This window comes from Littorina saxatilis, linkage group LG13 (genome assembly GCF_037325665.1).
Source record: "Littorina saxatilis isolate snail1 linkage group LG13, US_GU_Lsax_2.0, whole genome shotgun sequence".
NCBI classification, from domain to species: Eukaryota; Metazoa; Mollusca; class Gastropoda; order Littorinimorpha; family Littorinidae; genus Littorina; species Littorina saxatilis.
In genome coordinates this window covers 31,770,860-31,796,857 of record NC_090257.1, presented here as the reverse complement: position 1 = coordinate 31,796,857, position 25,998 = coordinate 31,770,860, and the positions used below count along the sequence as shown (strand labels likewise).

Sequence of the window (25,998 nt, the reverse complement as noted above, 5' to 3'; positions counted from 1 at the left end):
TTCTCTCTCTCTCTCCCCCCTCTCTCTTTCTCTTTCTCTCTGTCTTTCTCTCTCCCCCTCTCTCTCTCTATCTCTCCCCCCCCTCTCTCTCCCCCCCCTCTCTCTCTCTTCTCTCTCTCTCTCTCACTCTCTCTCTCTCTCTCTCTCTCTCTCTCTCTCTCTCTCTCTCTCTCTCTCTCTCTCTCTCTCTCCCTGTTCCTTACACGGCTCTGTCTATGTGCATGGCATGACATTTAGCTCGTATTCTTCCCACAAATGACGGATCCATTTGAATACGTCAAACTATTTTCCCAATACGGGCATTTTACTTTGCTAGTTGTGCTCCATTATTGAATTGATTGTATGCGGCATGGTTATCTTTAATTTGCTGAACAAATTGTTTAAACCAAATTCTGGATACAAGACGACAAAACATTTTCCAACTCATAAATCAAACAATTCAACGCTCAAACCACACGCTTTACAAAATGAACATTTATGAATAACGATATTCCTATATGATTTTTATAAATCGAAGATCACTGTAAATATATAGTTGTTTGCCTTTGTTTCACCTAATAAGACATTGTCGTGACGTCACGCACACACACACACACACACACACACACACACACACACACACACACACACACACACACTCACACACACACGCACCACCATTCGGCCTCGGGCACATACAAGTAAAACGCACTCTGGCACATACAAGTAAAACGCACTCTGGCACATACAAGTAAAACGCACTCTGGCGCATACAAGTAAAACGCACTCTGGCACATACAAGTAAAACGCACTCTGGCACATACAAGTAAAACGCACTCTGGCACATACAAGTAAAACGCACTCTGGCACATACAAGTAAAACGCACTCTGGCACATATACAAGTAAAACGCACTCTGGCACATACAAGTAAAACGCACTCTGGCACATACAAGTAAAACGCACTCTGGGACATACAAGTAAAACGCACTCTGGGACATACAAGTAAAACGCACTCTGGCACATACAAGTAAAACGCACTCTGGCACATACAAGTAAAACGCACTCTGGCACATACAAGTAAAACGCACTCTGGGACATACAAGTAAAACGCACTCTGGCACATACAAGTAAAACGCACTCTGGCACATACAAGTAAAACGCACTCTGGCACATACAAGTAAAACGCACTCTGGCACATACAATCAAAACGCACTCTGGCACATACAAGTAAAACGCACTCTGGCACGTATACAAGTAAAACGCACTCTGGGACATGTATACAAGTAAAACGCACTCTGGCACATACAAGTAAAACTTACTAGGCAGGACGTCCGTAGCCAACACCACTCTTCGCGTAGCCCGGTCTTTGATATCCGTGGCCCGGTCTTTGATATCCGTAGCCCGCTCTTTGGTGTCCGTAACCCGGTCTTTGATGTCCGTAGCCCGGTCTTTAATGTTCGTAGCCCGGTCTTTGATATCCGTAGCCCGGTCTTTGATATCCGTAGCCCGCTCTTTGGTGTCCGTAGATCGGTCTTTGATATCCGTAGCCCGGTCTTTGATATCCGTAGCCCGGTCGTTGGTGTCCGTAGCCCGCTCTTTGGTGTCCGTAGATCGGTCTTTGATGTCCGTAGCCCTGTCTTTGATGTCCGTAGCCCGGTCTGTGATATCCGTAGCCCGGTCTTTGATATCCGTAGCCCGGTCTTTTATCCGTAGCCCGGTCTTTAATGTCCGTAGCCCGGTCTTTGATGTCCGTAGCCCGGTCTTTGATATCCGTAGCCCGGTCTTTGATATCCGTAGCCCGGTCTTTGATATCCGTAGCCCGGTCTTTGATGTCCGTAGCCCGGTCTTTGATGTCCGTAGCCCGGTCGCGAATTTGCGATTCCTAAACGCCCCACTGAACGACTGACGTCACATGTCGCTTCGGTCTTTTCCGGAGGAACACCGCGTGTACATACTACACACTTCGATCGCGTAGCACTGCCATTGCACATTTTCGCAACGAAAACCGTGCCACTGTTTCATTTATCTTGGTGTGTTAAATCTGAAAGCAATATAAGTGAACGAACAATTGAAAACATATCACGTTACCAAACTGTAGCTCAGTGTTTCAGTGTGACGTGGAAGTGTTGAAATATCTGCTGTATCAGGCAAGCCGATTTCGTTTCACCTGAACGACTGCGAGAGGCGAGCGCAAACCGTTGTGTTGTTCAGAAATGGTGTTCCCTTTGATATTTTAGTAGACATTTAACTTCAAATGCAACCTTTCTTAGCCGTAGAGTTGGTAACAGAACCTTTATGCGCGAGAAACGCCACATACGACAGAGTAACCCTGAAATGCCTTCACTTTTGTAGCCCTGTCTGTCAGTTGCTGTCGTTGCCTAGTCGTTTGTGCTCCAGCTTGAAGGTCAGCTGACTCGGGTTCGACACCCTTCCTGGTTACAGTTTTTTTTTCTTGTTTGCTTTATTTTTGTCATCTATTTTGTGTCCTTAACTCCACCCTTCAATCTTTTCAACCCTGATGCATTCCGTTTATTTTTTTAAATATTTTTTTTAAACCATTTCCCCCAAAGCGGTTTAGCACGGTGGTATGTTATGATGAAAACGCGATTACACAAAGCTCACATGTGCACGGTCTGCAAACTAAACGACGTGGGCTCACCGTATTAGCCAATAACAAGCACACATAATATTAAACCGCAGCGCAAAGCGTAAACATTAGTACAACTTGAAGAAATCAATATAGTTACCAGAAACAAAACCGTGCTTCGCACCGAACAGTTCGACAGTGACTGACCTACTGATCGAACTGCACCTCTCGCTTGTGACAGTCGCTCATGATACAACCATTATTTTGCCGAGTCTGAAATTGATCTTCATAAAACTGTGTAAGTGTAACAAAAGAAAAAACTAATTTCTTTCATATTGCCTGAATAATAACTTTATTAACTGATAATCAAGGTGGCATCGCCGAATGACTGCAAGTGCAACGCGATCGAAGTGGCACGCGGTGTTCCTCCGGAAAAGGCCGAAGCGGCTGTGACGTCAGTCGTTCAGTGGGGCGTTTGGGAATCGCAAATTCGCAGCCCGGTCTTTGATGTCCGTATCCCGGTCTTTGATGTCCGTAGCCCGGTCTTTGATGTCCGTTGCTCGGTCTTTGATGTCCGTAGTTCGGTCTTTGATGTCCGTAGCCCGGTCCTCCGTAAGCAGGTCCATTGTAGCCCACGCCATGTCCTTTAGCTGGTCCGTTGGGTGTTCCTTAGCCCGGTCCTCGTTGGTAAGACCCGTGAGCTCCCACATCCCCATGATGACCATCTAAAGCTCCCTCAGATCCGTCACCCCCATGAGAACCATATGAAGGTCTCTCAGCAACCACGACTACAGCAATTACAGCGGCCAGCACGAGAGAGACTGAACGCGACATGGTGCGCAGAGGTCCGGATCTTTCCAAGTTCCACAATTGAGTTGCTGGAGAAGGTTTGTGTGCTGGAGAAGCAGTCTTTTTGCAGATTGCAACTGAACTTCGATGTCCGCTTCGAGACTTCTTATACTGAGGCGTATAACGTTGATAGCCTCGATGCATGTCGGCCGGAAGCGATGGACGGTGAGAAAAGCTGGCGTCTGGGAGGTGGTGGGGGCGGACGGGGGGGGGGGGGGAGTGTATTGTGGGGGTAACGGTTCGTGTGGGGACGATGGACAAGGAGAGGCGGGGTAAGGAGGAACAGGGGGGGGGGGGGGGTTGGGGTGAGCAGAGAGATGGCAGGAGGGGGGCGGTGGGTGAGTAGCTAGGTAGGTGGGTGGAGAAGAATAAGGATTACAATATTAAGTTTTTAGTCAATCCGGTTTTCGCATAGCGTGACTTAGCATAAACAACAGAGAGAGAGAGAGAGAGAGAGAGAGAGAGAGAGAGAGAGAGAGAGAGAGAGAGAGAGAGAGAGAGAGAGAGAGAGACACACACATACACACACACACACACACATACCTAAAGTGTGGATGGTTACCTAAGAGGCGGCACTGGGTGTAGTGCCTTTCTAGTGCACTTGCACTACAACAGCACTGGGTGCAGTACTCGCACCGGCATCGAAGAATTTTGCACTAAAAAATGCACAAAATTTGACCTATTTCGTCGCCTATAGAGGACGGAAAGAATGTCATTTTGAACATTGTTATGACATTCTTTCCGTCAAAAAAGTCAATTTAACGGTGTTAAATGAAGCGACCATCCACACAATTAGGTTGCCATCCAGAGTTTAGGTTGCCATCCACGTGTGGATGGTTGCCTTATGGTGATTTAGGCAACCAAACCTGTGGAAACGGGGGTACACACACACACACACACACACACACACACACACACAACCCTCAATATGTCTAACCGCTACCAACGTTTCTTTCAACATGGCACCAAACAGTCATGGTATTGGATGATCCAGTACCGGTCGTACCGGAACGCCACGTGGTCGAGCATATCGCCTGACAACTGGACCGTGACGGAGGCCCCTCCCCCCTACGGCTGCTGTTACTTCCCGTGGAAGGTATCCGTCGTTCTGTCAGTCGATAGGCTTGACATTGGCAAGGGGTTCCGCTGCTGCGTCTTCTCCAACTACAGTGACCAGCCCTTAAACTCCTCCTCTGCTATCTTCAACCTCACAGGTAGTACCGTAACGTACCTTGTAAGCGCCCAGTATCAAGTAAGCGCCCACCCCCCACTTTTAGTCCAAAACCGTGCACAGGGTGTAGTACCTAGTAAGCGCCCACCCCCTACTTTGGGTCGGAATTTGTGCACAGGGGGGGTGGGTGCTTACACGGTACTTTACGGTAGTAGTTGGTACAGGGGAACCTCCCTTGTAAGACCTCCAAATATCTACGAAAATCAGGTCTGAAAAAGGAAGGAGGGAATCTTAAAATGGGGGTAAAGTTACAGAAGCTACAACTCTAAAACTACCTTGGCCAGTTTAACTCCTATTCTGCCGTCTTCAGCCTCACAGGTACTGATATTTAGAAAAGTCGAACCTCCTTTTTTAGACCTCCACACATATGAGAGAAAACAAGTCCCGTGAAGCGATAATTATATGCGAGTTATTTCTAATATGCTGACTGTTAGCAAATGATAACAAGACATGTCGAGAAAAAAGATATCAAGCTTGAGCCTTTTAGGCGAATGCTGATATCGTTTGTGAGACATGTCTGTTATCATTTGCTAACAGTCAGCATATTAGAAATAACGGTTTTATTACCGTTTAATTCGACCAAAAGAAATTTCGAAGCGACCCCGCGAATAAGACAGAACAGCCGCAATGGGAACTTGAGCGCTCCTACCTGATTATGCCTGTCAGTCAAAGAATTCTCGTGATCTGGGTCAGCCAATCAGAGTAACACACCTGACGTGATGAATATTCACAGGTCAAATGCGTTTGACACACAACAATCTCACAAGATAAACCATGTTGAACATGCGTTTCGCTTGCTTCGCTTTTTCTTGTTGAACAGAGAGCGACAGATTTAGAACCGACTCCAGACGGATGGGAAATGACGTAACAATACATTTAACGTAAAGCGAGTGATGCAATTTCACTTGATTGTTCCGAACTTTGATAATTTAGATTTCAAGTGAGCAGGTCGGCATTGCACACTCAGAGGATGGGCGGTGCCTTGCTGTTCCGTAAAGCACCCACCGACAAAACTCGCTTTTCGGTATATTTTTTTTTTTTAGATAAAGAGAGTATTATCTGACAGCATTTGAAGCATTAATCTTTAGAATAAATCACGCTGATATTGTTGATTTAAATTTTTACTTTGTCTTGTTAATTTTTAGCTTGATAAACAAAAAGGGTCCCTGCCTGAACGTTATAACATTTAGAGGGTCACCTCGAATCCGTCCTGATTGGTCAAAAAGCCATATGGGGCACTGAATTGGTAATAAAAACACATGGAAGGAACGGATTAACACACAACAGTCATCGCCGAGACTATATTAAAACAAGAGGCGAAGCCTTCAAGGCTCACGTAAGAAATAAACAAACAGTAACACAAACTCAATCACTCCGTCACACATACACACCCACACACACAGTAAGCTTAGGTGACACTGTGCAAGAAAGAGAGACACTAGATCTAGATCTGTCTGTCTGCATGTAGCCTACTTACAGGGACATGACTGCCAAATAGTCTCGGCCCGCTCAAAATAACAATGACCGAGACCACACACACCACGCGAGAGAGAAAGACTACAGGGAGGCATGCCGTCATGATGCATTAATTGACGTCAAACACTTTTGACCGTGACGTAATCTTATGCGAGCTTTATCCATAGTCTTGGATAACCACTCACACATAGACTCGGAAATGTTAAAGTTTCTACCACAGACATACACACGCACAAACACACACACACACGCACACACACACGCACAAACGCACAAACGCACAGACAGACAAAGTTACGATCGCATAGGCTACACTTCGTGAGCCAATAGTCTCGACTAACCGAGACTGGTCACGCTCGTCTCCGCGTAGCGCGCGAACGCAGTTCTTATTGGCTCACGTGTAGCCTATGCGATCGTAACTTTGTCTGTCTGTGCGTTTGTGCGTGTGTGTGTGCGTGTGTGTGTGTGTGTGTGTGTTTGTTTGTGCGTGTGTATGTCTGTGGTAGAAACTTTAACATTTCGTCATTTGAAGACGTCACATTATGGCGCAAGAGGGTTAGACGTCACGCGAAGGAATTACTGAAAGTCTCGGTTTTGAGCGGGCCGAGACTGGAAGGCAAGAGTTATCTTTTTCTTTTCATGTCTTGGCGTCTCAAATCTTATTAGTCAGAAAGCGCATTCACGTAGTCTCGACCAGCGCGTAGTGTGCTTCTTTCTGAGTACTTTACGTAACAAATTGTACTTTACGTACTTGATGATGACGTGTTCTATGTGTTCTATGTGTTGTATGTGTTCTATTTCGTTCACTGAGCACGGCCGGGACCAGTTGGCGTGAGCGCTGGGATTTCGAGTTTCATTCGACATGTCAATGCATCGCAGTATAAAATAATACGGGTAGGAGGTTAGTTCTTGTACTGTGGGTCAACCAAAGTCGATAAATGCATTCTTCACTATGGTATTGAGTCTGATTTCGTCGTCCATCTTGAATCGAAAAGCACTCTTCTTACAAACAAGAAATTCCTCCGAGGTAGGAAAAACACCCCCGTCCTTACCATTCTCACTGCCACCAACTGAGAAGGCACTGCTAACAAGTGTGGTTAAAATAAGTTGATTGAGTGGACAAAGAGACAGGCGGAGAAAAAGACAAATCAATATAACTCTTTCTGTAACACCTACTGACCGCATACAGAAAACAAAAGATCCCGAAAAAAACATCGGTTTGCGCTGCGCGCTGAGAGCAGGTATTGAAATATCTCATCGACCAGATTTTGTCCGGGGTGTATCTGCCGCTTCGCCGGGTAGCAAGTAGAGCCGAATACCCGGCTTGAGTGGCGCACTGTACGCCGGCTTCGAACCATGGACCCGTCAAGCTTCGGTCCCTTCCAGACTCGTGGAATGGGAACAGCACGAACATGATTCAGGGGCCATAATGCCATTCCTGATCATATCATGTCGAGTCCCATACTTGTCGACGACGCCCTAGGTACCACATCACAAACAGAACTGTGCAATACACAGGTGTTTTCTACAGACACACTCAAACACACACACACACAGAAGCCGTATATATATATATCTATATCTATTGTATAAATATGTCACAGTGGAAATGAGAATCCAGTGAGATTCCGAATCGCACTAGTGGAGATTGGAATTCCAGTTTGCACTAGGGCAAACTAGAATTCTCATCTCCACTAGATATTTGTTAGTGAAAATTGGAATTCCAGTTTGCCCTAGTGCAAACGGGAATCCAGTTTCAGTGGAGATGGGAATTCCAGTTTTCACTAGGGGAAATAGGAATTGGGGGAAATAATGTGTTCAAAGGTTTATAATTGTTGTTAAAACCATTTCATCTTGAGTCATTTATTTGATTTCTGCCCATGTTTTATCACGTCCGGAATGTCCTACATGTCCATGACATTGGAAAACGATGTCGAAAAGTCTGTCCTGTGTGATGACTGGCTTGTTGGAATTTTTTTTTTGCAGTACACAATGTTCCTTGCACCAATTTCTTCCAATTTGAACTGTTTTTGGCTCCAGTGTTTGAATTTTGCTCCATGTTGGGATTTTTGTCCGGGGCTAGAATGCAGACACGCTTCAATCTTGTTGTACTTTTCTTGAGTTATACAAAATGCATCTTTTTTGTTTGTATCTGCACAGATTCAAGATGCTGCTCTAAAAGAATATAGAATGTCTCCTTTTGCTCCAGGATCCACTCTCTGAGTCAGTTTAGCAGAAAACAAACTGCAGCAATGAAAATTTCAAACTGAGTGGAGAAGACTAGTGTTCACTTTTTCTTTAGGACTAAGAGTTAACAAAAGAAGTGAGAAGGCCAGACAGATAGACGACTGAGTTAACGTCAAGTAGTCGTGGTTTTACAATACAACACAATACAATAATACTGTCGGCTCTGATGTTCGAGGCCATCTCTCTCTCCCTCTCTCTTTCCCCCCCTCTCTCTCTCTCTCTCTCTCTCTCTCTCTCTCTCTCTCTCTCTCTCTCTCTCTCTCTCTCTCTCTCTCTCTCTCTCTCTCTCTCTCTCTTTATCTCATGCTTCATCTTACATAAACTTTTAACTTTGTGATATGATTTAATGATAGTGATAAAAAAAACTTATTGTGTGCAATTACTCTGTGTTGTTCGATTCTATCAATTCAATAATATTTATTTTTATTTCTGCATTTCAATACATGCAATGAGTAAGCCTTAAAGTCATGATCGACTCAAGATGAAATGGTTTTAACAACAATTATAAACCTTTGAACACATTATTTCCCCCAATTCCTATTTCCCCTAGTGAAAACTGGAATTCCCATCTCCACTGAAACTAGATTCCCGTTTGCACTAGGGCAAACTGGAATTCCAATCTTCACTAACAAATATCCAGTGGAGATGAGAATTCTAGTTTGCCCTAGTGCAAACTGGAATTCCAATCTCCACTAGTGCGATTCGGAATCTCACTGGATTCTCATTTCCACTGTGACAAATATATAGAGATAGATGAGAGTGTATTTTTCGCGTGGCTATAAATTGATTCGACCTTTGCACTTTTACAGTGAGGATAATTTACGGGTCCAATTTACGTTCTGGACACTGCGGTGACCTTCTAAAAATAGTAACAGAACGCCGGGAATATCCGAAGATGCCCCCCCTCATACTACAGTGCACCATACGAAGGAAGGGAGGTAAACGCTGAAAACATGGAGAAGATAAGGAAGAGTTATGCCGTAGTTGATCCCCCAAAAAAACCAAAATCCACCAATAACTCCCTAACCGTTTGTTTGACTGGTCCCAATTTTTGTAAGGACCGTCTCAGGAATGTATAGAACCTGTTCACCAAGTTTGGTGACGATCGGTCCGTTCATTCTTGAGATCTACTTGCGAACACAAACAAACACACAAACACATCGAGTGAAACCTATACACACCCCTATACCGAGTGCTCGATTGGTGAAGGGATTAATAGTTGACGGTGATGACAGTGGAAATGAGAGTTTGGCGCTTTACGCATGGCCATTTTAATAATAATAATAATAATAAGGGTATTTATAGGGCGCGAATCCTAAAATAGTTTTAAGCGCCTTACAATCTTAAATATTATAATCTTAATAACAGCAACAATACACAACATAAGCGCCTTAAATCAATATTAAATATACTAATCTTAATAACAGCAACAATACACATTAAAAACAATTATCCCCCCCCCCCCCCCCCCCCCCCCTCTGCTTCTTTCTCTCTGTAAACTTGTAGGGCTATAGTTATTTTTCGGTAACTTACCCAACAACCAAAATCACTTACCCAACAACGGGCCTGATAGTGGGGCTCGTATGTTGCAGACGCACTCATAAATCATTCACATCTTGCAACAAACATCATACTTTGTGGTATTGTTCCTTATAATTATTTAAGGGATTTCAGATACAGAGCCACTTCAGAAATTGTTTTTTTTGTCTTTGATAGGGAATAAAAGGCTGCATTTACAGCAGACGAAATTCGTACCAAAAGCGCTCAGCAGTAAATATTCCCAACTCAGCAAATGTAAAATTCAATGGTTTACCATGCACCAGAAGTTGTCTGCTGATAACACATGCATGACATAAATACTCTTATGGGTATTTTTGTGTTCTGGTATTTAATTTGATCGTTTTTAGAATTTTATATATCCGCAGCATGAAAATTCAAGATGGCGGCCTCCGCAACATTGCGTGTTTTGATTTGAGCGAAAACAACGTTTCTGAAGGTAAGTTTTCAAGAATACGCATCCATTCACCAATGTCACATCATTTTACTGTTTAATTCTCCCCTGGGGTCTGTTATTCATCGGGTGAAGCGCTGAAATGCAGAGTAATCTTGCAATAGCTCATCAGCTGGATTGTGATGCTGATAGATCTAGATCTATCTGTTGATTACAAGTAAGGAAATCATGATCGCCACGCTGGTGATTTTAAACAGATTAAACGAACTTTGAATAAAAGGCGAGGAGAAAGAGATTGTTCATGGTATGATAAATGATTAGTCCTGCCTACGTTAAGGACTTCCATAAGGTGGGGAGGGGTAGAGTCAAAAACTGAGTGAGGGTAGGCTGACCAGCTGGAGATAAAAACACTCCACTCCCCATGTCTTTACAGTGTTGTGATCAAACTTTCAAAGACGGTAGGTAACAGACAAAAGCATACAGTGTATGCTAATCAAATGAGATAAGTGGTTTTGAAAAATGAAGAGGTACCGCTCTTTGAGTTTTACAATTTTGGTTTGTTGCTTGTTTCTCATCCTTTTGCTTATTTTAAGTTGACCGTGCATTGGTGTGAATTTTATTTTTACAGGATATATACAAGAGTTACACCACATGCCGGTTCCTGGGAACAAGCGTTCTGCATTTATTCCGGTGCCACAGAAGGGAGCCGATTTCACTAGTACTACTGTATCAAGGTTTGTTACCTAATACATCTTAACAGTAAGATTTTTTTATTTGTATTAATTGGAACATGTTTGCACATCATTTGTAAGCGACCTCTGTGAATTTGATGGGTTTAACGTACGAACCCTCACTATGGTCAACATTCTGTTAGCGACTGTTTGAAGCGAATAAATGTAGCGGTCAGAAAGATTCCAGAATCAGTTGGGTCACTGGAAACTGTGTTTGTTTGTTTTTTAACCTGAAACAGTAAGAATTATACGAATTCATGAAATACAATTTTCTTTCATTTTGGTCTGTTGTGTGAAGACTTGCTAACCCGGCTTTGACCGACTCTCTGAGATAGTAAACATTATTCAAATACATTCAAATAAAAATGTCACTTTTCATCTTTTGTGTGAAGGGTACCACAGGCTGATTTCCTGCACCATGGATGTAGAGGAGGCCAGACAGTCTGCTTCTCATTCCAGCTGTGTTGCGTTTTTTTCTGCTCGTGAAGTGTATCGCCACATTGCCAAAGCCATTGGCCAAGAGAAGTCACCCTGTCTGCCCATTTTGCATAGCCTTACAGGCTGTGACACTATGTCGTTCTTCAATGGTATTGGGGAATCAGAAGGCTTGGGAAGTATGGCAAGCATTTGAAGACGTCACTCAAACTTTCTTCAGGTTGTCTGCTCCTCTTTGTAAGCTGAGTACCACTGACAGGGCAGCACAAGAGCTTTTTGGTGTACATTTGTAGGACAAAACCAGCAACGTACTGGGTGTAAACAGTGCTAGACGGTACCTCTTCAGTAAAAAGAGCTGCCAAATTGACCATAATCCCCTTACAAGTGAGGTGCTGCTGCAGGACATGAGATTCAGAAGAGCCATCTACCTATTAGACTTCCAAACTCTGTGGGCTGGCAGTTCAAGGCTGGAAAGTGGGAGTCATTCTGGACGAGCTTTCAAGAGGTATCCAGCGTGTGCCGAGAACTCATGAGGTGTGCCTGCAAGAAGAGCTGTACAACAAAACGCTGCAAATGCTACTAAGAAGGACTGCAGAGCACAGCTCTCTGCAAATGTGCTTGCATGCCTGTGAAAACTGTCAGCATCTAAACTGTGCAAAAATATTATTGCACCCATTTTCATACCTCAACTCAAATTTTATTCCTGTGTCATTTTATTCAAACTGTCTATGCCATTAAAGGCTCGCATCTTCGCTATCTGGCACATTTTTTTTTAACATCATCATTTACGCCGTCAAAATAAGGATACCCTTGACGTGACAAAGAGATGTGACAAAAACTTCGGGTACCTTTTAAAAAGCCGACGACAATTCCTGAGGCACAACTGGGTCACTGTTGTATACGAAGAGAAAGTCAACTTGATTATCCATCCAGAACAGGTTGTTTTATTTCGCCATCTTGCATATTTCTAGTGTTGTGCCATTGTACCTACTGATGTATGTGTCGATCTCACGGATGAGATGTTTATGTGTCAAATTTGAGGGATACCCAAGTCAACTAAAATCCATGTATTTTAGCAATGACCAAGTGGGTTGCGTTGAAACTTTCATGAATGTGTGTCTACGCACGAGGCGTAGTTCAACCGTTTGAGTACACTTTCAAATCTTCACGAAATAATATTTTAAAAACTGCCACAGGTTTGTTGACTTACATCCCACATATTTTTGACTTCGCATGTATATATATGACAGATGGTTGTTTCAAGTACTGCCAAAGTTTCTTTTGAGTATAGACACTTGCCGGAATGTGCTAGTTGTGTAAACACATGAGAACAAACAACGTTTTTGAAATACAGCGATTATGAATTTTAGTAGACTTTTGAGTTGATACATTACATTTTTATCAGTTTTATTTTGGGGGTACCCTTATTTGGGCGGCGGTCAAATAACCCATGTAAAGGCCACCTTTTATCTTAAAAGTGTTCCAGTTAGCCAAGTTGAGTGCCCTCAATAGCATACATTGAATATAACAGCACAGGAATGAATGTTTTCGTTTTGGTATGAAAATTGGTGCAATATATTTATTTTTGCACAGTTTAGGTAATCCACAAATTCTTCAACCCTGCCACCCACACCGTCCAATCATTCTCTGCACCAACAATACATGTATTGTTTTGTTTAAAAATGTGTTTGTGTTAGTTTCTATTGCAAGAGAATGTCTTGTAGCATCAAAAATGCCTAAATACCCTTTTATTGGCGGCCATTTTGAAAATTGTAAAAAAACTACTGATTTCTTAATTTTTTCACGGTGGCTCTGTATCAGGTTTTGTTAAGCAAAAGCAAATGTCCATTTACGCCAAATTTGCTGTTAATCACATGAAGTGAAATATGCTTAACATACCCAACCGTTTACACTGGCGGCCATTTTGAAAAATTGTTTAAAAACTACCCATTTTTTTATTTTTCGCGATGGCTCTGTATCAGGTTTTGTTAAGCACATAAAACTCTTCATATTTGCTTAATTTGGTGTTTGTTGCATGATTTGAATGATTTTGCAACATAGGAGCCCCACTATGAATCCTCGATAGCTCATGGGTAGAGACTGTACGCATTGTGGATCTACTTTTTGCGACTCAAAAGTTCAGAACACTCTAATGTACAAAATATACATTTCTGGAGCAAACAATACAACCATACCGCATTTAAACCAGCAACCACAGGCTTGAACACATGAATCTCAATATAAAATCCATGAGTTTGGTTGTTTTGTGAATTCAGATCTGCCGTGCACAATCGTTTATCGCTAGCAAGATTCCAAGGAAAAGTAACTCTCATACTTTGTCTAGCGACACGAGTAGTTCCCCTTCCAGATTTCGGCTGCATCGAGAAGACTTGCAATCCGACGGTCAGTTTTCAACAATATTTCATTTTATAAACAGATTACACGCAATCAATTGCAAACATTTAATCAACTTAAAGAACATGCAGCGGTTTCATACACTACTTTGCCCCAGCAAACTGAACTTCATACAGTTTTTAACGTTGGAACACGGGTGTAAAACTTCGTCTGCTAGTCACATTCGAGGAAAGAACATTTCCTGAGCGATACCAAAACATGAACAGAACACACACTATCTGCCTTTACCGCCACAGCAGAATGACAACATAACTGTGTACTTGATTTTTGTTCAAAACATGGAAACTGACAAGAAGTGTTAACAAAATTGAATAATTTGCACGGAACTATACAACCGCGCATTAATCGATACCTGCGCAGGTAGACTGGTTGGGTGAATATGATTCGATCAAACTTTCGCACAAAAACTCCTCTTTTCTTTGAATAACTGAAGAAAGGAGGGATAAAGAGGTTACATACCTCGTCTCAGTGATTATCAAAAATAATGGTCTCAGTTCGCGGTCATGAAAAAGCTCGCTGAAGCTCGCATTTTTCATGATCCGCTAACTTCGACCATTATTTTTGATAATCACTGAGACTCGGCATGTAACCTCTACATAAACCTTAAATAAATGGAAACACAATCACGTACACAATACACAATTCAAATGAATCTATCGTTATGTGTGCAGGATTTCACCCGCACGAGGAAAATGTTCGGATGACTGTGTTAACTATCGTCCTCATCACTTTTGCTGTTGGGGTCATCGTGCTGGGCGCTATTTTCGTAAGTCTCAGTTTGGCCTCTCTGTAGTCTTATTAAATAATAATAATGATAATTGTCAGTAAGTACTGGTGTCACATGACTGATGTGAAACAGTTGATTGGCCAATGGCAATGCGCTTAAAACTGTTAGCGCACTCTTGGAGTGCGCTAACACTTTTCCAGAGAGCGTATTCTTCCGCCCTTTTCCAAAGCGAGGCTGTGCCCCTTCTTTTGATTTGAGAAGATTCTTCTCATCCTCTGTGTTAGTGACATGTAGCTTGACTTCTCCACATTATCAAATGATGCTTGACCCTAGAAAGTGTTTTTTTCTGACAGATTTCATGCGCCTGTGCCACAGTGAGTCTGGGCCTCTTCTTTCGACTTGCGAAGATTCTTCTCAGCCGCTGTGTTAGTGGCATGTAGATTATCGTCTCTACATTACCAAATAATGATTGCTTGACCCTAACATTTCCCGCGGCTAAAAGCAGAAGGTTTTTTTTCTGACAGATTTCGAGCTGGACAAAGCAGCATTAATTTGGAAGTCGACTGATTCAATAGACTGTCCTACTCGTATATATTATATGTAGCAGACGACATCATCAGTTAAGGACTGAAATGAACGGTTTTCGCATATTTCAAGACAACTACGATGTAAACAGAATACGCGAAGGCTTCAAAACATTCTTACCATGTAATCATAGCGCCAACCTCCCAGATGAATGCAGGTACATTGCAAGAAATAACATGCCAACTTGTCACTTTGAGTCGTTTGACATGAGGGGACGCCACTTAGTTGCTTGGGGGTCGTTCATTTTTTTGGAAGCATAGAACATTTTGGTACATGTTGTTTTTTATACCAGTAATCAATACATAAGTGAAACTGTATGCTAACGGGTACATTTCGCACAACTGTAATTTATAGTGTTAGTTGCTACTCGATAAAACGGTACAGAGGGTAATCAAATCGTAAAATGCATGGTCGGCGATGAAACCGTCAATACCCCCGAAATGTGCAAAGCCGACACACACACAAAAGTAGATCTAACTCGACCTGTCCACAATTGATCCAAACGCTGGCAGAAAAAATGTGCCTTTTCAAACGTTCTAATCTGTTGTCGTTACTGACAATATCGTTATTGAAACAATCACAGTGTGCTAAGAGATTTATATCTAGAGCAAATCTTGAAAATAATGATTGAACTTAGCGCTTTGCGCTTCGTTCAATAATTCATTTTCTCGATTTGCTCTATAAATCTCTTAGCGCATTGTGATGTCTCAATAACTTAAATTGTCAGTAAGTACTGGTGTCACATGACTGATGTGAACCAGTTGATTGGCTAATGGCGTGTGACGAAAGCACGAAACATTTGAGACAGCCCACACAAAAGTAGATCTTACACGACCTGACCAAACAGTTATGCCTATCCAAATGCGCGTAGCAAAATGTGCGTTTTGAATCTTCTTTTTTCTCTGGCGGTACTGACAATATCGTTATTGAAACAATCCCAGTGCTCTAAGGGATTTATAGAGCAAATCTCAAAAATAATTATTGAACTCAGCGCTATGCGCTTCGTTCAATAATGAATGTTCTCGATTTGCTCTATAAATCCCTTAGTGCACTGGGATGTCTCAATAACTTTAATAATAATAACTGTCAGTAAGTACTGGTGTCACATGACTGATGTGAACCAGTTGATTGGCTAATGGTGATGCAAGAGTGCGCTAACTTTTCCAGAGAGCGTATTCTTCAGCCCTTTGCCAAAGCAAGACTGTGCGCTCATCCTCAGAATTAATTAATGACATGTAGCTTATATTCTCCACAATACCAAATGACCATACATTTCCTGCTTCTCAATTAAAGCAGAAGTGGTTTTTTTTCTGACAGATTGCATGTGCCTGTGCCAAAGTGCCACTGATCTAAAAATAGAAGCCGCTGTGTCTCATCTCATTTTCGACTTGCATTGATTCTTCTCATATGCCGTGTTAGTGGCATGTAGCTTATTATCCACATTACCAAATGATGAGTTAGTATACAATTCCCAGCGGCTAACAGAAAACACAAGTGTTATTCCGATAACGTACCAGCTAGGCAAGCATTTGGAAGTCGACTGACTCGATCGACTCTGTCATACGTAGCAGACTACACTGCAATACCACTGCATCAGTTCAGTTAATGAATGGTTTCCGAATAATTATTATTTCAAGGCAAGAACAATCGGAATCGAAAACGTGCAGGGTTCAGAACGTTCTTCTATCTATATATATATATGCCCTTAAATGCACTTCGGTGACTTCTCAATCCTTTGAGGTTGTAGAACTCTCCTCGGGTTATTCTTGTTCAGTGTTGCAATCGGCTCCGAAAGGGTTTGATTCTCCAGTAGGCTGTCTGTGAAGAGTTCTTTCTAGATCTTATTCTTACCCCCTCCCCCCACCTCTTCCATTACCTCTAGTGTGCTCCCTGCTTTCAAAATTCCTTGTTGGAATGTAGGCGGTGGAGACACACACAGAGTAAAGGATGATCTCCCTTGCTCATGACGTACTTTCTATGCATTCTCGCTCTTGACGTCATTCTATATATATATATTTATATATACTAGTATATATATATACGACTTGTGTGTGTGTGTGTGTGTATGTGTGTGTGTGTGTGTGTGTGTGTGTGTGTGTGTGTGTGTGTGTGTGTGTGTGTGTGTGTGTGTGTGTGTGTGTCCGCGATGCACGGCCAAAGTTCTCGATGGATCTCTTTCAAATTTGGTGGCCATATTCAGGTAAACCCCGGACACAACCTGGTCGATGAGATATTTCAACACGTGCTCTCAGCGCGCGGCGCTGAACCGATTTTGGTTATTCTCTGGATCCATTCCCAGTAACTCTTCCTTATCTTCTCCAGTGTTTTCAGCGTTTATCTCCCTTCCTTCGTGTGGCGTCAATCCATATTCCCGTTTCTATTTTTAGAAGGTCACTGTCGACAACGCTCAATCCATATTCCCGTTATACTATTTTTAGAAGGTCACTGTCCCGGCGAAGCCGGGTATTACTCTTCTCCAGTGTCTTGCGCGTTTATCTCCCTTCCTTCGTGCGGTGCAAAGCCGGGTCCCCGGCTATTCGGCTCGACTTCTTCCCGGCGAAGCCGTACCCGGCGAAGCGGGTATTCATCTAGTACCATATATATATATAAGACTTATCACTAGCCTGCCTCATGCGTGCAGACTCAGTGCAACGTGACGAGCAATTTCTGTTTTTGAAATGGGACTGCAGTGGTTCGATTGCCATAGCCTAGCAGACGACATAAACCCCGCTCAGCAAATTAACATGTTGGGCAAATAATTATGAACGAAAAAACGATGGGGTTATAATACGTGTAGAGTTCAGAGCATTCTTACCGTTCATATTTAGTACCAGACTCCCCGGTGAGTGAAGATACAACACGAAAAACATACCACATTTATTTTGAAAATGTGCTAACCGTCGACCAGTCATTGGAGTCAATTCAAGGGGCATCACTCTGCACAGTCAATCCGTCGAAGCTCGACTGGAGGTTTTGAATCGCAAATAACTAAGTGCACAGTCCTTTCTCCGAGTTCAAATGAGGTCTCTATGAAAGATCATCACTTTTTAGATTAACGCCCCACTGGAATTTACCAACAGAAATTAAAACGAGTTTGCGTGTGACGAAAGCACGACACACTTGAGACAGCCAACACAAAGTAGATATCTCACGACCTGACCACACTGTTACGCCTATCCAAATGCGCGTAGCAAAATGTGCGTTTTGAATCATCTTTTTTTTCTCTGGCGGTACTGACAATATCGTTATTGAAACAATCCCAGTGCACTAAGGGATTTATAGAGCAAATCTCGAAAATAATGATGCGCTTCGTTCAATAATGAATGTTCTCGATTTGCTCTATAAATCCCTTAGTGCACTGGGATGTCTCAATAACTTAAATAATAATGATGATAATGAAAATAAGGCCCGGCGCTCACATATGTAACTTTAGCAGGACCGACGACGCACTGCAGATTATCTCAGCCCGCTACACGTTGCATGGAAGGAAAACAGGCCAAGTAGGGCCTACTCGTCATAATCCCTATCGCAGCATGAATAATAGGCCGTGCGTGGTCTGTGCCCCTGAAACTGCGCAGGTATATTCTGCCCATAATGAGGAAATTTACATGGCGCAAATCCTAAAACAGTTCCAAGCGCCTCACAAAAAAATACATAAATACATTATTCTGTACACAATTCAAAATCTAATAATAAACATCGAAAGAAACAATAACAATGTACACATTTCTGAATGCATATTCATGAATTTTAAAATACAAAGCACGCACGTAAATATTAATAGTTAGTGTACACTGGTTTTTCTCTGTGTTTGTGTGCCGTTGTCAGTGTATCTGAGTCCTCTTGTCGGTGACTTTGGAACCCGCCCCCAACCCCCACCAACCAGCCCCAACCCCCCCCCCCCTCTTCGCAGTCCATTCAACCCTTTACTTATCTCGATAGCTTTACTCTCATGTGTCCGCTTCTTTGCCTGCCTGTTGCTGTCCACTTTCTGTTCTTTTCTAGTACCAATTTTTTTTTTTTTTTCGTTGATGACACAACCATTTGTCGAGGATAGCGTAGGCACCCGGTCTGCTCCCCGCCTAAAAAAGGCCAGTGCCTTTCCGTCTTCGAGGGACTGCGTGGGTTTCATTTCGGAGTTTTCCTTCTCCTAGACGAGTTTCCTTCCATGGATGATGAGCCTCCTCTACCCTCGTTTTGAATTCAGAGTGGTCTTCTCTTAGGATAGCTGCCTGCCAGGGTTGACAAGCCTATCCTGCCCGGCTATTTGACCCATAGCTGGAGGTTGGTTCGTGGGCACCTGGGCGTTTCCACACACCGGTGGGCCCGCATGCCGCACGTCTAGGGGCCAACCTCCTCCGAGTCCTTGTAGTCTAGCCTGGGGCCTTGCGGTACCCAGTTTACGCCTGTCGCCGCGATGGAGGCACTACATAGGGCTTGTTGTGGAGAGGTTATTGTACTGGCAGGAGAGACTGACGCATTCTGCTCTCTTTTCGCATTGTCCTAAAAAGGACAGACGGTGCTAGCCAGCGGTGAGGGCTGAAAGCGAGAAGTGACAAGCACAAGACACTTTGCCAACACACTAGACACGTCACACAACCGTTTGGCAGGCTAGTACCAATTAAAGCAAGCATAAACACTCACGTAGAGTCTCTGTCTGTCTGTCTGTCTGTCTGTCTGTCTCTCTCTCTCTCTCTCTCTCTCTCTCTCTCTTTCTCTCTCACATACACCTTGTCACTACACTCATGATTGTGGGTAATCTTAAAAATGAACGGGGGGGGGGGGGGGGGGGGGGTACGAATTTACCCAACTAACCTGACGTAACATGTGAATGCCCGTGCATACATGTGATTAGACTTGTCCCTCTCTGGGCTGGGGCCAGAACAAAAAAAAAAGCTTGTTTGGATTACTTATGCCTCAACCCTCTTCAAATAAATTTCGATTTGATTTGATTTGATTTGTCCCAGCAGATCGTCCGCACCTCGGACGTGGAAGCCGTGGAGAGCTTAGTAATAGAGGTGTTTACCTTCTATCGCCGTCCCTGCCCTTGCGTGGTGGAACGGCGACACTCCAATCCCGTACGGCGCGCCGGTGGGCAGAGGAGGGGTGCACGTCGAGCACCCAGGGCATCTGGCGGGGCGGCGACGGCGGAGGCTGGCGGCGAGGACATGGGTCACGTCTTCAGTCCCAGACCTGCTGGGGATCCCGAGGTTGCAGGTATGTTATGGCGTTAGAGAATGGTGGAGAGGTGATGGAGTCAAGTATTTACTGTCAATAAACCCCTGAATGCTGCCCATAAGGCGGTCCCGAATTGAGCCCGAAGTCGACTTCGCGAAGTCTTTTTATCGAAAACTCAGAACTAACGCTCCATAGGGACGCTATACTTCGCGTAGTAGTAGACTTCGCCCAGTTGAGGACAGGCTTAACTGTGCCCAAAATTGACTCCGCGAAGACTTCGCAAAGTTTTTGCCGAAAATGCAGTGCCAAAGCTTCGTGTAGCGAGCTTCGTGAAGAAGACTTCGCGAAGTTGAAGTCGCCTAGTTAAGATCAGACTTTGGGGAGAAGACAAAAACAATGAATAACAAGAAATTCCTCCGAGGTAGGAAAAACACCCCCGTCCTTACCATTCTCACTGCCACCAACTGAGAACTGTTATTTCCCTTTGACCATTAATATGTCCCTCTATAAGTCCTTGTAGAATCTTAATCCACCAATAACTCCCTAACCGTGTGTTTGACTGGTCCCAATTTTTGTAAGGACCGTCTCAGGAATGTATAGAACCTGTTCACCAAGTTTGGTGACGATCGGTCCGTTCATTCTTGAGATCTATATGCGAACACAAACACACAAACAAACAAACAAACACATCGACCGAATCCTATACACACCCCTATACCGGGGGTGTAATAAAGGGAAATCATTTTAAACTAGAAAACAAACAATCAGAATCCGCGAGATAGGTTGTGGCGTGGATATATTCATAACCATTCAGATACAAACAGCAGTTAAAAGGTGTGGGGAGGGGGAGGGGGAGTATACGAGGATGTGGTTAAAAAAGAAGATAATATACAGAAGCTATTATTCTTTAAATTCGTTCTAGTTTTGCTTATTTGTATATTTTACGTGGCTGAATGTTCCTTCGTTCTCTCTGTGTTCGTGTTCTTAGGAAGGTTTATTTTTTCCTCATCCTTCTCGAAATCATGCATGCCATGCCATATTGTTCTTTATCTTCTACCTTTCCTGAAGTTGCTCGCATTAGTGTATCACTCACTACACTTGAAGTCTTTCCATGAGCATCTACCACCGTAAACCTCCCTCTTCTTCTTATCTCCGATCCGTTCTTGTACCACTAGCGTTTCCTCCTTCTTCTTGTTTTAAACATCGTCGTCTGCGTTAGCTCGCAAAGTTGTTGTCTATTTCTTATTTCGTAACTATCCTCCTCTTCCTTTTCCTACTCTTTCTCCTCTTCCTGCTCCTCTCTCGTCTTCTGCTTATTTATACTCCAGCAGTTGCTTAAAGCCATATGTACTCGATGACTATACACGCTAATTGCTTTACCAACAGCTGGAGACATGCTAAATTAAGTTCCCTGCAAAATATTGTGGTCTAGGACCCCTTCAATGTTGAGATATGTTAATTTTCATTTTGATCTGGATCGTCCTATTTATAGATTTGCCAACAGAGGTAGCGTTGTCGCAAGGGAAATAACTCCGCGTCTTTGTTTACATCCAAAGTTTTTGAGACTCTAAAACAAGCTGTAATGCATGTATATGGTCCGCGCATGGCGACATATCGTCATTACATGGTCTTATGGTGCGTTTGACATCGATTATGGGCAAACTACACTTTGTAAACACGGGAGCGCGTACATATGCCTTTAACAATGTCACAAGACTCCATGCATCGGTGTGATTTTTGTCCTTGCACCCACAGCGCCGCCCGATACGCCTGGAAACCCCTCCTGCTCCAGATCGCCAAGCTTCATCCCAAACGACAAATGGATCGACCACGACTCGCCTGGAGCTGAGGACATCATTGCCAGTGACAGCGTCGACAACACACAGTTCATCGATGAAGTAACCGTGGCTTTTCGTACAGTTGCTGGGAGTTCAGCCAATACTGAGAGGAGCACGAATGGTTCTCTTTGTGGACATCCCGACTAGTCCCATCCCATCTCGCCCCCGTCCCATCTCGCCCCCGTCCAATCTCGTCCCCAATGATCTCTCGATTTTCCATGAGTGATATTTCGCCCCCGCTCAGCAGAATTCGTCTCTGTCACCGGTGCACACAATTAATCAACTATGAGAGAGAATTAAGAGAGAGAGAGAGAGAGAGAGAGAGAGAGAGAGAGAGAGAGAGAGAGAGAGAGAGAGAGAGAGAGAGAGAGAGAGAGAGAGAGAGAGAGAGAGAACGAACGAACGAACGAACGAACGAACGAACTTTATTACTCAAGGATGGAGATTTTAGGCTCACGCCTAGTCTTGCAATCTGTCCCTGCTAAACTAAGACATAAAAATTAAGACAATAAAAGGACAATTGTTAATCGCAATCATACCGTATTACTAATTACAACATTACCTATACGAATACATAATGCATGATAGAACATTGAAATGTACATGTATGTCAATATAATACAAAGGAAAAGAAAAGTCGACTCGCACACACACGCGCGCCGCATGCCTGCAATCACGTTCGCACTCAATACAACACACACACTCACACACACACACACACACACACACACACACACACACACACACACACACACACACACACACACATATGCGCACACACACACAGACATATATACGCACGCACACACATACACACGCAGACACAGACACACACACACACACACACACACACACACACACACACAGAGAGAGAGAGAGAGAGAGAGAGAGAGAGAGAGAGAGAGAGAGAGAGAGAGATAGTGTTAGCTTCGAAAGCTATTTTAAAGCATGAAGTCTTAGAAAAGGAAATTGTTAGCTTACCTTGATCATAGTCTCCAAAACGTTCAATGCTAAACATCGGGATGTACAACTTCTTTATAGTTCATTTATACACATTTCAAATCTGTTTTGTCTCTATTCGTTTTATCAATTAAATAGCGTTATACATGTATGAAACATTTTTTACTGTTAAACTCAGGCAGAAATTTGATGTTTAACTTAAGTCAAGTTTTGACTAAAAGTTTTGATTTTTTACTTGTTCTGAATGACAAACAAAATTCAACATTTCTTCATCGCATGGAATATATGGGGGCGATTTGCCGCTCTGCGCGAGGGCGAGTTGACACCCCTGACAGGTTTAAAGCAAGCAGAGCGTGAAGTCGGCTACTACACAGGCGAGGGCGAGATGGTAGGGGGCGAGTCGGTATCTCACATTTTCTTCACCCCTCTGGTGTGAAGCTTGACGCCCATATCGTGGATCGTGGTGGGCGAGGTACCGACTCGCCCCCTCCTATCTCGCCTCCGCTAATTAGTAGCCGACGTTACGCTCTGCTTGCTTTTAACATGTCAGAGGTATCAACTCGCCGCCGCAAGTAGTGGCAACTCGCCCCCTCGTATGCTTTAGCACTGTTGTGATGGTGTTGACACTATATTTGCCCAATTGAGTCTAACTACCTGATGGCTAATCTACTGTGATACCTGTGATAACTGATGATGATTACTGTGATTGGTTTTATGTGTTTGGTTGGTCTCTTCTTTTGGTAGTGCAATAGCGTTAATTATGGATTGTTGTTATCATCATTTGCATGGGGACTTGTCTGTTAGTCCAAACAGTGATATGGTTATTGTGATATTCTTGGCTGCACTTTAACATGGAATGTATGTATGTATGTATGTATGTATGTATGTATGTATGTATGTATGTATGTATGTATGTATATATGTAGGTATGTATGTAGGTATGTATGTAGGTATGTATGCATGTGTGTTGGTGTGTCGGTGTGTCAAGTGTGCAAGTAAAAAGGGTATTGTAGTTGTACATATATTACTTTAGATATTTTTTTGTTATCATGGGTTTTATGAATTTTCTTCTCTTATTCTTTTATAATTATTAATTAATGACCTATATGTGCTGATGACCAATTTAATTTCCTTTGTTGGATCAATAAAATGTTATGAGTTATGAGTTATGAGTTATGAGTTATTCCATGTGTGCGCGCGCGCTCGCGCGCGCGTGTGTGTGTGTGTGTGTGTGTGTGTGTGTGTGTGTGTGTGTTTATTTTCATGTTTGTGTGTGTGTTATTAATTTAATCTTACCTTTCAAGCAACTACACAGTGATCAATATGTCTGTGTATATGTGTGTATTTGGCAACACGACCGAAACAAGTTGTACGTTCGCATTACACAAATCCATACTCTGTCTGTGTACATGTATGTTTCATTGTGTGTGTGTGTGTGTGTGTGTGTGTGTGTGTGTGTGTGTGTTTGTGTGTGTGTGTGTGTGTGTGTGTGTGTGTAAAAAACAGAAACGGATTTTTGCGAGCAGGGGCGAATCGCCTCTCTGGCAAAACCCGGGATCATTTAGGGCAAGATGTGAGGGGGCGAATCCAGACGTCACCGTTGTTGAACTTGGCTAATACCGTCGAACCTGAAGAACACTGTGCTGAGAAATACCTTGCCGTGAAGGCAAACGCAAAAGACTGCTCCCCTGGCCAAGTCTAAATGTGCGTCCGCCTCGGCCACGCCCAGCCGCCCCACCCCGACCCACTCGTAGTCTACACCCTCTGCTGTGCCCTTGTCTGTAAACAAGGAAACAAAAGCCCGGTCGTTATCGGCAGCCTGTTAAGCCCGTGCTTCACCATATGCTGAGCCCGAAGTCAACTTTTCGAAGTCTGTTTACCGAAAACTCAGTGCTAAAGCTTCGTATGGCCAGATTCGCGAAGTATACTTCGCGTGGTCAACTTCGACCAGTTAATTTGAGGCACCGACTCGCCCCCTCCAATCTCGCCCCCGCTTTGTAGTAGCCGACCCAGAACAGTTCGTCACCAGGACCAGGCGGCAGTCCGGAACCTCCGTCTATGACATTTTAGTCAATGATCAGTCAATGATCAGTTGCCTCGGCAACCCGACAGGTGCGCGACCGTGTGTGCTGTAAACAAAACATAATAATTATAGACAATTGCAATCATCTAAATACTGCACGAATACGCACAAAAATGCTGAAATGAAAACAATGGCAAAAGAAAGTTATATCTGAAAAGAACCGCTGAATCTTCGACGTCTACCTTGAATCGTGTTTGTTTCTGGCTGTAATCTTGTCAACTGCTATCAGCACAAAAGAAGCGAAAGCAAGATTGCATTGTTTCAGCTTTAACGTAGTTAAATGCAACTGAAAGGTAAGATTTAACAGATGGAAAAGTTTTAAATAAAACTTTAAAACCTCACCAAGTATAAGAAAAAAAGCTAATAAAAACGTTAGCCTTTCTAAAGTTTGCAATTCCCTTTTGTCCACATTTGTATCAGTTACCGAAGCTTGCGATAAAACCAACAACAACAATACAAACTTTAAAAAAAAATCTCTTTCAGCATAAGCACAACAAACTTGACAAAAAGTTCTGCGATCGTAAAACAAGTTGTTGATTGTTCCTCTTCACAATAATAGGGTCCAAACGTCACAAAAGGAAAGACGTCACGAAGCATTGTTCAGAAGCCAGAGACAGCCACGGTGACCTCCATTGGCCGACTTATCGGGTGCACGCGAATCTCTCTGTTGACAGTTCTCATCTCTCTAAATGACGACGTCGTAACTTGCCGGTGTAACATGAGAA

The 25,998-nt window shown here is 43.3% G+C and overlaps 1 protein-coding gene across 1 annotated transcript in view; it reads left to right on the top strand.

Moving 5' to 3' along the window:
• LOC138945508 (uncharacterized) overlaps positions 1–23,977 on the top strand; it is a 33,118-nt gene extending 9,141 nt beyond the window's left edge. Inside the window, exons 4-7 of the mRNA XM_070316940.1 lie at positions 4,390–4,630; positions 14,574–14,668; positions 20,185–20,431; positions 22,148–23,977. Coding sequence (XP_070173041.1) covers positions 4,390–4,630; positions 14,574–14,668; positions 20,185–20,431; positions 22,148–22,377 — 813 coding nt within the window. The 3' untranslated portion in view covers positions 22,378–23,977. The remainder of the gene's footprint in view (positions 1–4,389; positions 4,631–14,573; positions 14,669–20,184; positions 20,432–22,147) is intronic.
• Positions 23,978–25,998: the final 2,021 nt, after the last annotated feature.